Source organism: Melanotaenia boesemani, chromosome 12 (assembly GCF_017639745.1).
Source record: "Melanotaenia boesemani isolate fMelBoe1 chromosome 12, fMelBoe1.pri, whole genome shotgun sequence".
NCBI classification, from domain to species: Eukaryota; Metazoa; Chordata; class Actinopteri; order Atheriniformes; family Melanotaeniidae; genus Melanotaenia; species Melanotaenia boesemani.
The window spans coordinates 36,135,789-36,152,735 of record NC_055693.1 but is presented as its reverse complement, the minus strand read 5'-3'; the positions used below and the strand labels follow the sequence as shown (position 1 = coordinate 36,152,735).

General features: G+C 48.9%; 1 protein-coding gene across 2 annotated transcripts in view; it reads left to right on the top strand.

Moving 5' to 3' along the window:
• The window catches only part of LOC121649826 (fibrous sheath CABYR-binding protein-like), a 29,768-nt gene extending 13,421 nt beyond the window's left edge, over positions 1–16,347 (top strand). For both annotated transcript variants that reach the window (XM_042000920.1, XM_042000919.1), the window contains exons 4-7: positions 5,181–6,569; positions 13,648–13,711; positions 15,869–15,993; positions 16,093–16,347. In XM_042000920.1, coding sequence (XP_041856854.1) covers positions 5,181–6,569; positions 13,648–13,711; positions 15,869–15,993; positions 16,093–16,124 — 1,610 coding nt within the window. In that variant the 3' untranslated portion in view covers positions 16,125–16,347. The remainder of the gene's footprint in view (positions 1–5,180; positions 6,570–13,647; positions 13,712–15,868; positions 15,994–16,092) is intronic.
• The last annotated feature ends 600 nt before the right edge of the window (positions 16,348–16,947 follow it).

Sequence of the window (16,947 nt, the reverse complement as noted above, 5' to 3'; positions counted from 1 at the left end):
TTGACGCTGCGACAGGACAACAGACACGTCGCAGATTACATCATCGACTTCCACACACTGGCCGCTGACAGTCGCTGGAATGAGGAAGCACTCTGTGATGCGTTCTACCAGGGTCTGAATGAGGAGATAAAGGATGAGTTGGCTACCAGGGACGCCCCCAGGAACCTGGCGGACCTGGAGACACTCGCTACCCGCATCGACCAGAGGCGGCAGGAACGGCAGAGGGAGAAAGACCGGGCGCATCAACGTAGCCAGCCCTATACCAGGGAGGGACTTCCTGGTCGTCCACCTGACCCCGCCCCTTCTCGTTCGTCCACCACGACAACAGGGGAACCCATGCAGCTGGGGCGGACCAGACGTTCCTCCCGGGAGAAGGACCGCCACCTCAGGGAGGGTCTCTGTTTCTACTGTGGAGAGGGCGGGCACCAGGCCCTGCGGTGTTCGCTAAAAAGAACTGACTCGGTAGGTAGAGTGAGGCGCCTACTGAGCCAGAGGAGATTATTGGCCTCCACACCCATGTTTTCTGTTCCAGTCCGGTTACAAATAAATGGGCAGTCGAGAAAAGCATCTGCATTCATTGACTCGGGCGCAGATACTGAATTCATGGACATTAACCTGGCAAAGGTTCTAGACATACAGACCCAACCCACACCCAGCACAATAAAGGTGTTGGCTCTTGACGGTCATGTGTTGCATCGCATAACTCAACAGACTGTTCCCTTAACCCTGGTCATGGAGGGAAACCATCATGAACACGTGAGTTTCCTGCTCATCCACTCACCTGACGTTCCCATGATTTTGGGGGCTTCCTGGTTACGTAACCATAACCCACATATAGACTGGAACAAAGGAGAGATTCTGGGTTGGTCCGCGAATTGTCTGTCCACCTGTCTTCGCACTGCTTCTAACTCCTGTAAGGATCCTGGGAGGTTTCAGGAGGAGTTTCCCAACCTGGCTGCAGTTCCCCGAGAATATCACGACCTCCGTGAGGTCTTCAACAAACATTGCGCCACCTCTCTTCCACCTCATCGACCATACGACTGCTCCATTGAACTGATGTCTGGCACGTTTCCACCCCGGGGTCGGCTGTATTCCTTGTCTGGACCAGAAAGACAAGCCATGGAGGATTACATCAACGACTCGCTGGAGGCAGGCATCATCCGGGCATCTTCATCTCCTGCCGGAGCAGGGTTTTTCTTCGTCGAGAAGAAGGACGGTTCTCTGCGACCGTGCATTGACTACAGGGGCTTAAATGACATCACTGTAAAGAACCGCTATCCACTTCCTCTCATGAACACTGCGTTTGAGCAGATTCAAGGGGCTACTGTTTTCACAAAGCTGGACCTCCGTAATGCCTATCACCTCGTTCGGATCAAGGAGGGAGACGAATGGAAAACTGCGTTTAATACACCCAACGGACATTACGAATACCTCGTGATGCCGTTCGGCCTAACCAATGCCCCTGCTATCTTCCAAGCTTTAGTTAATGATGTCCTGAGAGATATGATCGGTCAGTTCGTATTCGTGTATCTGGATGATATCCTGGTTTTCTCAAAGGATCTCTCTTCTCACAGGCGGCATGTTCGAGCTGTTCTCCTCCGTCTACTACAGAACAAACTGTACATCAAGGCGGAGAAGTGTGAGTTTCATCAGAACACCACCTCGTTCCTGGGGTACATCATCACCACGGAGGGCATGGTCATGGACCCATCCAAGGTCAAGGCGGTTGCGGACTGGCCCATTCCTCAATGTCGAAAACAGCTTCAGCGGTTCCTGGGGTTCGCTAACTTCTACCGTAGATTCATCAGGAATTACAGCTCCATTGCATCACCCCTGCACGCCTTGACGTCGTCCAAAGCGCGGTTCGCCTGGTCGGACCAGGCTGACCGCTCTTTTGGGTGTCTAAAACAACTGTTCACCACGGCCCCTGTTCTGTTCACTCCCGACACGTCTCGTCAGTTCATTGTGGAGGTCGACGCCTCCGACTCGGGAGTTGGGGCTGTCCTCAGCCAACACTTTCCTGATAACAAGACTCACCCCTGTGCCTTCTTTTCTAGGAGCTTGTCTGCTGCAGAGAAGAACTATGATGTGGGGAACCGCGAATTATTGGCGGTTAAACTGGCGCTGGAGGAGTGGAGGCATTGGCTGGAGGGGGCGCCTGTTCCTTTCATTGTGTGGACCGACCATAAGAATTTAGAGTATTTAAAGACAGCTAAACGGCTGAATCCGAGACAAGCCAGGTGGGCTCTATTCTTTGGTCGTTTCAACTTTACGTTGTCTTACAGGCCGGGCAGTAAGAATGTGAAGCCGGACGCGCTTTCCCGGCTCCATGACCCGCCAGAGAAGGCGCACATGGCCAATCGGGAGGAGTTTATCTTGCCTTCATCTGTGCGTTTGGCGGCCACCAGGCTAGCCCTGGAGAACAAGGTCACGGATTCCCACCGGCTTCATCCCGTGCCGGACGGCTGCCCCCGGGATAGGCTGTTTGTTCCGGGTCACCTGGTTCCCGAGGTATTGTCATTCTGTCACAGCTCTCGTCTGTACTGTCACCCAGGTTTCCACAAGACGCTCTCTGTGGTTCGGGGCCGCTTCTGGTGGGAGACCCTGGTCAAGGACGTCAAGGGTTTTGTGTTGTCATGCCGTCTCTGCTGTCAGGCCAAGCCCTCCCGTCGACCCCCTGCGGGTTTGCTGCGACCCCTTCCCATCCCTGGTCGTCCTTGGTCTCATGTGTCCATGGACTTCATAACTGGTCTCCCTGTTTCCAACTCTTACACTGTTTTGCTCACCATTGTCGATCGCTTCTCTAAAATGACTCACCTGGTTCCTCTTCCTAAGCTGCCCTCTTCCAGGGACCTCGGGGTTATTCTGTCCAGGGAGCTGTTCCGTCTTCACGGCCTTCCCGCCAGTATCGTCTCGGATCGAGGACCCCAGTTCGTGTCCAAGTACTGGAAGGAGTTTTGTACCCTGCTGGGCATCCAGGTTGACCTGTCTTCAGGTTTTCATCCCCAGACCGATGGCCAGACCGAACGTGTCAACCAGGAGGTGGAGACCAAGCTCCGCATGTTGTGTGAGCGGGACCCGGCCTCTTGGTCACAGAACCTCCCCTGGGTGGAGTATGCCATCAACTCTCTTCCCTCTGGTTCTACTGGGTTGTCTCCCTTCTACGTGGTGTTTGGTTACCAGCCCCCTGTGTTCTGTGTCCAGGAGAGGGATGCCAGGGTGCCCTCGGCCCATGCTGCTGCCCTTCGGTGCCAGCGGGTTTGGAGACGGGCCCGCAGGTCCCTTCTAACCACCTCTGCCGTTTATTCCAGGGCGGCTAACAGGAGGCGCACCCCGGCGCCTGAGTACTCCCTGGGACAGCGGGTGTGGTTGTCTACCCGGGACCTTCCGCTGAGGGTGGAGAATCGCAAATTGGCTCCTCGCTTCATTGGACCCTTCCCCATCATCCGACTCATCAATCCAGTGTCAGTTCGTCTGGGCCTGCCCAGGACCCTCCGGATCCATCCCACTTTTCATGTCTCCCGGATCAAGCCTGTGTCGGAGTCGGACCTGGTTCCCGCCTCCGCGTCCCCGCCGCCCGCCCGGTTCTTCGACGGAGGGCTGGTTTACACTGTGCGGCGCCTCCTCCGTTCCAGGCGCCGGGGTCGGGGCTTGCAGTATCTGGTCGACTGGGAGGGTTACGGCCCGGAGGAGCGCTCTTGGGTTCCCTCCCGGTTCATTGTGGATCGCACCCTCGTCCGGGCTTTCCATCGGGCCCATCCGTCGATGCCTGGTGGGCCGTCCGGTGTCGGCCCTTGAGGGGGGGGTACTGTCATGTTGCAGAGCTGCTCTGCAGAGCTGCAATCAGGATGATCTCCTACACCTGTCCTGATTGTCATTTCCCTCACCTGCTCCCTCCCCTACTTAAACTCTCTTCACTCCCTGCTTCCCTGCCAGATGGTCACCAGTACTTACCTTGTGATATCCAGTTATTTCTAGTTCCAGACTTCCTTGTCATCGACCCTGTCACGTCCGTGGATATTCTTTTGCCTGACCCCTGCCGGATCCCTTCAAGTGCCTGCCTGGATTGACCCTTGCCCGCATGACCACGGAATAGCCTGTCCCTCTGGATAAGTACTGCACTGAGCCTCACTGTGAATGAACGTTGCCTGCCCTGACTACGTCTTTTGGATTTGTGGACTAAACTTCCTGTCTGAAGTTCATTTCAGGAATTCTCTCTCACAGACCTGGGATTGCCTGACTCCGCCAGCTAACCAGAACTGGTTTCACTCCCTCCATCCCCTGGTCCTCAATAAACCTTATTCTTTTCAAATCCATTTGTCCTACGTGTGGCTGAATTTCCGGGTCTTCAGGAGCAAACCTGACAGTCTGATGGAAAAAGAAGCGTACTGAGTCCGTAATGCTACTCTGGTAAACTTTTTTGCAGATGACAGATTTATGTTGTTACTATTATTCAGTGATGCTTGTACCACAGTCCATCACCTTCATGTTTGGTTTGTTGTCATGATTACGTCACTAAACGCTCCTTCAGCAGGCTGCTATCATTCTGCGTGTGTTGCTGTTTACAGTTCAGCTGAGGGCCAGTTTATGGTCTGTATGTGGTTTCATTCATACGTGAATTGTGGGTCTGGTGTGTAGAAAGCCATGCTGCACTCTGCTTTACCCCAGCGATTGCCACGACGTGATAAAATCAAAGTTGGTTCTATTAAACAGTTTAAATAAATTAGAGATTGATTCAAGATCTTTATTGTCATATGCAAGCATAAGGAAAGTTTAAGTCTGCAAGTGAACCAGAAAAGCTAAAAAGGAGGTGTCTGGATTTGAACAGAGTCTTAGTTTTCCTGCTTTTAATGATAAACAGAATGTGCCGGTGTAGCAGACCTGGTCATACCCCGACGCTGCAGTACAAATGGAACCACATGCACAGACCCTGGTGGACTGGAAAGCACACCGCAGATGCAGAATCCATAAATCTAAGACTTTCTAAAATTTCCCCTGTGGATAACTCATACATGTGATGTTTTTCTTTCCATCATATGCCTAGATAGTTTTTAAAATCAAATATTAGAATCTTAATTCAATGTGGGTTTCTACAGGACATTTTGCCATTCAGCCAAGTTCTTCCAAAACAAAAAGAAAAATAATGACTTCTGTCTGCTTGCACTCCTCCTTCATCCTAGACAAAAACCAGGCTAAAACATACTTCGACATAGAAAAACTTGTTCAGCACAAGCCATATGAGTTTCAGAAGAAGGAAGTTTCTCCAGCCGCTGCCGCTGCAGCCGCAGCTAAAGCTCCACCAGCAACAGAGACCCCCACCTCTGCTGCACCTGAGGTTGTGGCATCCACCTCTGGCAAAGAGACCACGCCCACCACTGATGCTGTCGCTGAGCCTGCTGTAGCAGCTGAAGCTGCACCTGTAGCTGAAGTACCACCCACGGCCGAAGCTGCCCCGGTTATTGGCACTACACCTGAAGTTGTCTTGGAATCTGTTCCAGTAGGGGTGTCAGGGCCAGTTGTTGAAGCCTCTGCTGCTGAACCAGCCCCTCCTGTTAAAGCAGCACCCATTGCTGAAGCCTCAGCCACAGAAACTAGACCAGCCGTGGATGCTGTCCCTGAACCAGCTCCCCCTTTAGAGGTGGCCCCAGAGCCTGTGGTCCAAGCTGTAGCCGTTGAGGCCACTCCAGAGGCTGCAACCCCTGAGCCTGTGGCAGAGGCCGTTCCCGTGGAGACGGTCCCGGAGCCTGTGGCGGAAGCCGTTCCCGTGGAGACGGTCCCGGAGCCTGTGGCGGAGACGGTCCCGGAGCCTGTGGCGGAAGCCGTTCCCGTGGAGACGGTCCCGGAGCCTGTGGCGGAAGCCGTTCCCGTGGAGACGGTCCCGGAGCCTGTAGCGGAAGACGTTCCCGTGAAGACGATCCCGGAGCCTGTGGCGGAGACGGTCCCGGAGCCTGTGGCGGAAGCCGTTCCCGCGGAGACGATCCCGGAGCCTGTGGCGGAAGCCGTTCCCGTGGAGATGGTCTCGGAGCCTGTGGCGGAAGCCGTTCCCGCGGAGACGATCCCGGAGCCTGTGGCGGAAGCCGTTCCCGTGGAGACGGTCTCGGAGCCTGTGGCGGAAGCCGTTCCCGCGGAGACGATCCCGGAGCCTGTGGCGGAAGCCGTTCCCGTGGAGACGGTCTCGGAGCCTGTGGCGGAAGCCGTTCCCGCGGAGACGATCCCGGAGCCTGTGGCGGAAGCCGTTCCCGTTGAGACGGTCTCGGAGCCTGTGGCGGAAGCCGTTCCCGTGGAGACGATCCCGGAGCCTGTGGCGGAAGCCGTTCCCGTGGAGACTGTCCCGGAGCCTGTGGCGGAAGCCGTTCCCGTGGAGACAGAACCAGAGCCTGTGGCAGAAGCCGTTCCCGTGGAGGTCACGGAGTCTGCAGCCCCCGACCCCGTGGCAGAAGCAGCAGCTGGAGTTAGTGCCGTGGACGAGAGCAGCGAGCAGCTGGTGGACCTCGCTCCGGTCATTGCAGAGGCGGCGGGAGAGGAGCTGCAAACGGAGGACCCTACTGAAGCTGTTGAACCATCTGAGGGTACACACCACAACCTCCCCCTACCCCACAATCCTTTTCTCTTCCTCTGTGGACCCTGCAGTCTACCAGCAAACATTTTCATCACCATTTATATAAAATACAGTAGCCAAGTGTTTGGATTAGTGTAATGATAAATTGTAAAGATACCTGACTTCACAAACGCACTTCATCTTTTTGTTCTTTTAGCCTCACACAGCTTGTTGCTAACAGTACCTGAGAGATGCAGTTTAGCCTTTAACATTCAAACACTCCCTCACCACCTTCATGCCATACACACCCTTGCCCCGTTATCATGCCATTGTTAATGCAGTTTTAATCCAGATGCCTTTTCCATGTGTTTGTTCCACTTCCAGCACCGTTCACATGATGCATGAGTTTATGTAATAGCATTTCGGCTTGACATTTCTAGCTTGCTTTGTGTCTGGGAGCTGTTCACGTGTACTAATGCCCGCTTGCTAACTGCATGTATTTCTTTGGGTTCTTTGTCATTATTAGTTTGTCCCATCTTTCTTCTTATTACCTTTTTACAAAACTGTATTCCTACAGATTTGCTTTAAATATCCACACTTTCTCTAAAGATATTCCAACATGACAGGAAGTATTTCTATTCCCATTACTGCCAATTTCCACACAATGTTTTTCTGTACTTCATTGAAACACTAAAAGATAAGTTACCTGAAGGGTTTTTCCACTGGTGAAGGAGAATCTTCAGGTTGCAGTCATCTCCTGTCATCTTTTCTTTCCCTTACTGTCCTCTTCCCTCCCAGACACTCGTCACACTTAGTAGGAGTCGCATGGACAGTTTATCATTTCTCACATGTGTGATCTGGTGGAGTTTGTTGATGGATAAAACCTAAATGTGAACTTTCCTCCCCTTGTCTTCCTGGTAAAAGCACATGGTGAGATTGCACCCTGGTTGCTGTGAGTGGAATTAAAGTTGAACGGGCATTTAATAAGAATAAGTTTAGCAATGTTAAACTGTGTATGAAAACAGAATTGGGCTGCTTTTCAATCAGCCTGCTGGCAACCAACAGATGGGTGACAAATGATTAAGTTATTAATCCATCATGACGTTTATTTTTCTGGACCATTCATAGGTGTCGAGGCTACATCCTGGCATCTGCCTGCAGGAGTGTTGCTGGTTCACTCCCCAGCTTTCCTAGTCTAAGTGTCCTTGGGCGAGTTTGTATTGTTGTATCTGGGTGCGTTTCTGAGTGTTGGTTATATAAAGTAATCCATCCTTCAGAGGCCTTCTTACGTCACCATTTGTACCTACCACTTTCGAAGGATCCACCAGATGTCATCTTCTCATCCTGGGAAATGGACATGCATTTAAAGTAGGGCCCGGCCAATGTGGATTTTTTGAGGCCGATACCGATTCCGATATTTAGTAGAAAGAAAATCCGATTACTGATTAATCGGCTGATTTCTTTTTTTTTTTTTTTTTTTAATATGATTAAATTAACTTGATTTTTGGTTCATTAACGTTTACATCAACAAAAAAATGAATTACAGGCAGAACATTTTACTGTTTCAAAATATTTTGTCCTCGTATGTTTAATTTTACCACAGAAGAGTTTCCAAAAACATGCAGCAAAGCTTTAAATAACTGTGTGAGGGACCGAGGCCAAGGATGACGAGAGCACAGGAGGTTTTTTAAAGAAAACGTCTTTTGACATTTAATTTTACCAAAAAACAACAAAAATACAAATTCCTAAGTAAAAGTTCTGGGCCCATAAAAGAGGTCAACTAAACAGAACATCAACATAAGGAACTGAAAACTAACTGACCTAACAAACTGACACACAAGGGAAACTATATACACTGGCTGATCAGACCATTTTGACACAAGAGGGAAATAATAACACAACCATCTTCAGCTAACTTAATAAACTTAACTAATTCACAACAGAACTTAAACCATTTAGATTCACAACTCATTAGGGAAACAAATCTAAATAATCATACTTCTAAATAAAGAATAAACAAAGTAATACAAAACAATAGAAAATCTAAACCCCTCTCCCACTATCTTTTTGTGAGATGGATGAGTCCAGTCAGACTGCAGCCTCCTCAAAGGAGATCCACCTCAGCTGGGACTCTTAGCAGGCTTGGTCCTCACAGCAACTTCCCCAGGAACTAGTAACTCAAAGAAAATGCATATTAACTGAAAATTAATCACCAAATCACCAAACAAGGTGACAAGAATGAGTCAACTAAAAGTGTGCACCCAATCAGTTAACTCCACCTGACAAACTAACTGAAATGAAGAAAAAGGTTACCAGACCAGGCTCAGTGTGTGGCTGCCTAGGCGGCCATCACAAACTGGAAATTAAAATATATAACCTTAAAAAAAGGATGAATTAAATACATCTTGTTTTGTACTTCTTACTGATGCAAATTAGAAGTAGGTTAAAGTACAGGTAGAAAAATATATATAAGGTGTAACATTATTATATTTATTATAAAATTAAACATTATTTATGCAGCCTTCTGATGCCCTTCAATGTTAAATCACATTTTCTTTACTCTAATATTTTCTTTGCCATAAAATATATCATGTATGAACCAAAATAAAAACCAGATATGTTTTTCTCAAATGTCAGAAAGAAGTCGTCTTTGATAGAGTTGTGTTTTATATATAATGGTCTCCATGGTCTGGCACTAACACAGAGTTGCTGTTACAGCCGCTCACGCTAGTATTTTCTGACAAAGTAAAACTAAGGCATGACGGGAGCTGTAGACAGACTGTAATGTTAATAAAGTTTTCAGTAGTGCAGTGAATAAAGCTCCTCCCGTCTGCATCCACATCTCTCCTCCTAAAATACGCCTCCACCTGCAGCTGACGGAGTGATGGACGCTCGTTCTGGACGCTCAGATATTTTATACACTTACATTATTTCTGCAGTTACTGGCTACTTAGCTAATGCTATGCTAGGTTGGGATAACAGTGATGTTATTGCTAACAGACGTTGTTATGACTGGCCGTTTTGAGGAATAACTTAACCACACGATATGTGTGAACTTCTGACATCAGCCGGTTCTTGACGTGTTGCTACGGCTACAAGTCAACATTGCAACACTCTAACATTTTACATGCACATCCTGTTCCGGTGCTTCACACTTCAAAATAAGAGTTCTGCTTACAGCAGTTAGCCACAACGGCACCCTAAGCTAATTTAGCACAACTTCAGCAATGCAGCGTAAATAAAAAGCTGACCGACACAGTGAAGCAAGCGCCACTCATCATTACACACAGCAAACAGAGGTCAACTGAAACTGGAGACATGCTGAGTCATTATTTGTACAACATTATTATAAATTTATTATATTACCTGTCTGCAAGTTACCACTCGGCTCACTGCTTTAATGTAACCTGGCTGGAGCTACTAGCTAACCCTGTTGAAAAGACGGGGGGATGATGGTGGGATTGAATGGAGTCAGAGCTCAATCTAGTGGACAAACGCCGCAAGGACACCATTCTGCAGACTCCGACACTTAACAGCATTTACTCTTTTATAAGAAAGTAAGAATAAATATGCCTATAATCGGCAATACAACGGCTGATATTGGCCATTTCTAAAAAGGGCAAATATCGGCCGATTTAATCGGCCTGTCAATTAATCGGGCCCTAAGTTAAAGGCCATATTGGAAAAGTTTGGCAGCCTTTGCCACACCACTTTGACAACAGCTGTTGTTGTCCCTCCTATAAAGATAGAAACCTTTCATCACAGACTGAAAGTCATCACTCTCCACAGCATACTTATGGCATTGCCCCTTCCTTTGAGGGAACAGATTGACCCATAGCATAGTAAGAACCTGCCCTGACCCAGCAGTACACGATTTGTCCACACAGCAAGTATGCTACCACAGAAGGTGAATATTCCATCCATCCATTCTCTGCTCAGCTGGTGACCATATGTGAGGACAGGAATGTACTTTGACCGGTTTGACCTTTTTTACTCAGCTCCTTCACTACAAGAGACCGATGCTGCACCGATGCATGTCCGTCTTCCTCTCTAACCTTCCCTCACTTGTAAACGAGTCCCTGAGATACCTGAATTCCTCCACTTTGGACAGGATGTCATTCCCGACTCAGAGAGGACACTCCGCCTTTTTCTGGCTGAGGACCATGGTCTTAGATTTGGAGCTTTTGGTTCTCACCATTCTTATCTTTCACTAGGAAACAGATGTATTTTCCAACCTTTTTCACCTTTGACAAGGTTTTGGTATGCAAGTCTTTTTTTCCGTGGACCTTTCTTCTCAGGGAAAATACAGTTTTACAAGGGTGGCCCTCGTTGCCTGCTCTGACAGTATGGGGTTGACTTCCTTTCTAGGTCTGCTCTAGAGACCCTTTGTTGTGCCTTCAGAGTGTTGACTCTGTTTTTTTTCTTGCTGTTCTTCTGCCTGGATGAACTCTATCCGTGGTACCTGCAGCTTGTATGACTGTTGTGGCCTTTTTCTGTCCTGCTCCAAGATATTTGCAATCATTGAGAGCACTTCATCATGTGGCCACATGTTCCTCCCTTAGGGTAAGGGTTGTGTGACACCAGCCAGGATGTGAGCAAGTGTCTTTCTTTCCACGTAGTTTTCTCAGTAATCCCCCCTTGTGGCCCTACCTTTCCAGGTTTGCTGGACACCTCCGAAGGAAGCTAATATGGAGCAGTTCTAGCCTCCAGCATTCAGCCCATGAGACTCTCCTCCTTGGGACTAGCAACTTGCGGAACGTGGCTTGCTAGTTCCACAGCTTCCTAAGCTTCTTCCACCTGGTGCTGCTCTTCCACCTGGACCATTTCTCTCCACTCCACTGCTCCACTGGTAGAAATGGAAATTTCCAGCCCCTGTTTTCCAGTTCAGAGATTCCCAGTGTTGTCTTTCAACTTCAGGGACCTTTCAGCCTCATGTGCTACAGTGTCTGCTGACCACTTGGCATTTGTCCCGGTTACCCCAGCACACCTTGCTCCAGATATGACCCTCATCCTTTCATATCTGGAGTCCCTGAGAGTCATTGCCACCTTGCTAATGGCTACCTGAAACCCCTCCTGCACATATTAAGGTGGAACTAGCCTGACCTGATGTAGAGCCCCATCACTGTGAGGCTAGGACGGATGCTGGGTCACTTCCGATGTTTGTTGAGTTTCTTTCTACTCCTTCAGCTGCAGTCTTCTGTACCTCCACAGATGGTCATCAGCCATGACAACCATGGTAGCAACCCGAGCTATTAAACAGGACTTGAGCTGGCTGGGGAGCTCTGATCACTAAGGGTGTCATTGGTACCACTTCACCAGGCCTTTAAAAGGGTTCTCTTGTTGTTGGGGTGTTTTGTCGTTGGACTTGGAGTTTTAACATATCAGATATCTTGAAGAACATCCTTGCCCATGATGCTGCCTCACCCAGAATCTGCAGGATCCATGTAGTTGTTTATAGTTAGACAGTCCATGAATCTTTTGTTGGGCGTTGCTGCCTTCTGCTGTAGTAAGAAAATTCTTCCCCACAATGGACAAGATGGAGGAGGCTGTGCACCCTGCTACAATCCATAACTCTTCAGGTCCTGCCTACATAGGTAATTTATAGTAGCATCTACATAAACTGTAGCTTGATGTGATATTTTGCACAAGGCTCTTGACTCTTCTGCCAGACATATTTTACCTGGCCATCACAAACATGGAATCCTCTTTAAATGTAAATTAGGGACTTTCCTTTACCCTTCATTCACAGATGCTCATATCCAAAGTTGGAACAGTCATTTTTGGAGTCTAGATTACCTTCATCCTGTCATTACCTTCTCAGTTATATTCTCTTGCTTGTACATTTCTCACTTTCTGAGATGGGATGAGTATTAACCTGTCAGTGTGGCCAGACACAAACTGACATGATGTTTGTGTCAAGCTCTTGCGCTATTTGGACGTCTTTAGGAGGGCGCATCTCTGCATGCTTAAGGATGCATTAATCAAAACCTCTTTATCTGGGTAGCTTACAGATGAAAACCATAACTGTGTGACCAAGGATGTTTTAAACAGATAAAAAATTGCCCTACCATTGTCTACAAACTGACTGGATTCCTTGAAACAATGAAGCAGCAGAAGATTTAACTGGCGGGGGGCACCGAAGTGGTCCTAAGCCAGCTGAGATATCATTTCTCCAGGGATCTTCCCTCTGCATTGTGTTAAAACATTTCTCGATGCATTCAGAGGTCATCTAGGAGGTCCTTTCAGTGTGGAGGAGCAGCGACTCTGTGCCCTTCCTAAATTAAGGTTGAGCCCAGACACCCTTCAGAGGACGCCCATGCAGTCACTGGTGTTTGTGGTTTCATGTGAGGGTTAGAACGTCGATTGATGAGTAAAGTTGACAGCTGCACCTTAAAACTCTGCTCTTTTTTTCAACGTGATACACCTGCTCAGTTTCAGTTTTAGTCTACTGTTCCTTTCTCCCCTCGTTCGTCCATATAAGTCAGCAACTCGCTCCCCAGCAGGAGCAGGGTTTTCATGGCCTCACATGGCAAACCGCCATGGTGCCAGCTGACGTCTCCATTAGATGAAGCCAACAGGACCCCATCATCCGCCACAACCAAAGATACTGTCCTCAACTAGAAACCTCTGTCCATTGGTAGAAATTTTGTTGTGAACTCTGTTGTGACCCCGTTTACAGCTGACTGGTCTTTTCACATCACAACTTCAGCTGTTCCTCCTCTAACAATAATACCATTTTCAATGATCTTCTGATTAAAAACATATTCTACGCTAGATTTTTAACCTGAGCCGCCTGTCCTGAACAGATATAACTCATTTATTCAGGTTTTCCTGAACTTTGTCACCCATCTGTGTAGCTTAAAGGGATGCTATAAATGTGTAGCATAGCATGACCTGTTCCAGCAGCTATTTAACCTGTTAACTGACCTTTTTTACATAATCTTTCCTGTCCAACCTCTGTAGCTGCCTACTGTCTGCACTCCCAGGTGCTGCTTTGTGCGTGATGGGTACAGTTAAAAACCAGATTTACAAGTCGTTGCAGAACGGATGGATGATTTCCAAAAGTGTGAAAATAGTTTCATTCATTTGCTTTTTCCTGTGATTCTTAGTTCAAATGGACCCAATTCAGAAGCTGTTCTTGGACTCCATACGTCAGTATTCAGCACAAAGCCAGTAAGTATTCCTACCTCTAGAAAACTACAGTAATTTAAGCATATTGTCTAAAATAATTGAGACTGTAGCTTTGCTGTAGAGAAGTCTGGCCTCCATCACTGTCATGTGGTTTCTGGTGATTGGACCCTGTATGAGACCAGCAGCAGGTCCAGAGAAAGGATTTCCAGATCAGCGAACTGTGGTCTCTGTATGTGATGCAGTTGCTCAACCAGTTGAGTAAACCCCTTCCTGAACGCTGGGAAAGCGTCATTTCAGACAGCAGATGCAACATATTTCTCCTGCACGTCCAGTTTGTTTAATAACTGAAGAAACTAGAACTTATTATTATTATTATTTAATTTCACACTTAATTACAGTGTTAAACGCCACGATTATTCATTTAAAATGTTTCATTCATTCATTATCTATACACTTGGTCCAGTTTAGGGTGGCGGGGGGGGGTCTGATCCCAGCAATCAGCTGGCGAGACCCAGGTAGACCTGGACAGGTGGCCAGTCCACTTCTGGGCCTGCTGGAAAATTAATTAAGGTAAAATAGTTGTGATAATCATACCAAGAAAATCATGACAACCCTAATCATCATGTCCACTGGAACAAGACCAAGATTGTGTGGTCCGGTTGCATTTAGAAGAACCAAGTCCAGGTTCTCTGGGTCAGTGTTTCTCAGTCCCGGTCCTCAGAACCTCCTGCCCTGCAGCTTTTTACATGTTTCCAGCATACCTGATTCAGATTCATTCAGCTGATCGTCAGGTTGTTACAAGCCTGTTAATGAGCCGTTCACATCAGTCAGCTGTGTTAAAGTGCAGAAACATCTAGAACAAGCAGGACTGACCGAGACCAGGACTGAGAAACACTGATCTGTATAAGAACATGAAACCGCTCCCGTCATCACAGCACACAGATATTTACTGATGTGAAGAAAGAACTAAAGAAAAGCTGGAAAACAACATTTGTGTTATTGGTTCAAACGCCTCGTATGCACGGTGGTGGAGGCATGTTGGTTTGGACATCCGGCAGTCGGAGAGGACCACAAACTCCTCCGATGTGAGTCCATCTGCCCGACAGCCAAAGCATGGCTGAACCTGTCTAATGCAGCAGGACAATGATCCCAAACAGGTCCAGTCAGAGTCCAGACCTCATCCTGACTGCAGGAACCAGACAGGCTGGAGGGGGAGCAGGTCTCAGCGTGGTCCAGTCTGGTCCAGACCTCATCCTGACTGCAGGAACCAGACAGGCTGGAGGGGAGGAGGTCTCAGCGTGGTCCAGTCTGGTCCAGACCTCATCCTGACTGCAGGAACCAGACAGGCTGGAGGGGAGGAGGTCTCAGCGTGGTCCAGTCTGGTCCAGACCTCATCCTGACTGCAGGAACCAGACAGGCTGAAGGGGGAGCAGGTCTCAGCGTGGTCCAGTCTGGTCCAGACCTCATCCTGACTGCTGGAACCAGACAGGCTGGAGGGGGAGCAGGTCTCAGCGTGGTCCAGTCTGGTCCAGACCTCATCCTGACTGCTGGAACCAGACAGGCTGGAGGGGGAGCAGGTCTCAGCGTGGTCCAGTCTGGTCCAGACCTCATCCTGACTGCAGGAACCAGACAGGCTGGAGGGGGAGCAGGTCTCAGCGTGGTCCAGTCTGGTCCAGACCTCATCCTGACTGCAGGAACCAGACTGGCTGGAGGGGGAGCAGGTCTCAGCGTGGTCCAGTCTGGTCCAGACCTCTTCCTGACTGCAGGAACCAGACAGGCTGAAAGGGGAGCAGGTCTCAGCGTGGTCCAGTCTGGTCCAGACCTCATCCTGACTGCAGGAACCAGACAGGCTGAAGGGGGAGCAGGTCTCAGCGTGGTCCAGTCTGGTCCAGACCTCTTCCTGACTGCAGGAACCAGACAGGCTGAAGGGGGAGCAGGTCTCAGCGTGGTCCAGTCTGGTCCAGACCTCATCCTGACTGCAGGAACCAGACAGGCTGAAGGGGGAGCAGGTCTCAGCGTGGTCCAGTCTGGTCCAGACCTCATCCTGACTGCAGGAACCAGACAGGCTGAAGGGGGAGCAGGTCTCAGCGTGGTCCAGTCTGGTCCAGACCTCATCCTGACTGCAGGAACCAGACAGGCTGGAGGGGATGTTGTCTGAGTTTGGAGGTTGTGATTCAGACCTGGTCTCTGTGTCCACAGGGCAGTTGGAGGTCTGGTTGATGCAGGATCAGAGTACGAGAAGGCTCTGGCAGAGGAGATAGCGAAGCTTCAGAGACTCTACGGTGGTGGAGACCTTTCCTCTTTTCCAGAGTTCAAGTTCCCAGGTGAGTCAGCTCTTCATTAGCAGTGTGAGGCGATGTCGTCATCATCATCATCTGTGCTCAGTGTTGTATTCCTGACTCGTGTTCCTGTGAATGTTTCAGAGCCCCGGCTGGATGAAGTTTCCCCGAAGTGAACATCAGCACTTTGCATCTGAACTTTTCTACTGTGGTTTTTTCCTGTACCTCTGTAGTGGAACGTTACCTGTACGCCTGCCTTAGCTTCATGTGTGAAAACAGAGCCGAGTCTGAATAATTAAAGGAGATGGAAGCTAACGCTGAGCTAAAAGCTGTCAATTTAGCTTTGTGTAGACGTGGCTCAACAAATGTGAAGAAAACTAATAAAGAGATTTTGTTGGATGCCTGAGTCTCTGCTTGTTCTTCTCAAACATCTGGAGATTATTGTGAGAACATATCACCAGCATGAGGTACTGCTGGGCGATTAATCGAATTTTAATCACAATTACAATCTGGGTTTTCAACGATCATAAAAATGAAATGATCTGATTATTTTTGTCCTCAGTTTCCTGTTTTCAGCAAATCGAGCGCCGCTGGGATTGCAGCGCTGCAGACTCCTCCCACTGCTACAGACCCCTCCCACTGCTGCAGACCCCTCCCACTGCTGCAGACTCCTCCCACTGCTGCAGACCCCTCCCACTGCTGCAGACCCCTCCCACTGCTGCAGACTCCTCCCACTGCTGCAGACCCCTCCCACTGCTACAGACCCCTCCCACTGCTGCAGACCCCTCCCACTGCTGCAGACTCCTCCCACTGCTGCAGACCCCTCCCACTGCTACAGATCCCTCCCACTGCTGCAGACAGTCGGTAGATCATCCGTCTGCCATGCGGGTGACAGAAGTTCGAATCCCACACGAATGAATTGCTTTGGAGAAAAGCAGCTGCTAAATGACAGTAATGATGCCGGTAATTTGTTTTAATTTATAAAATGAACATGTACAG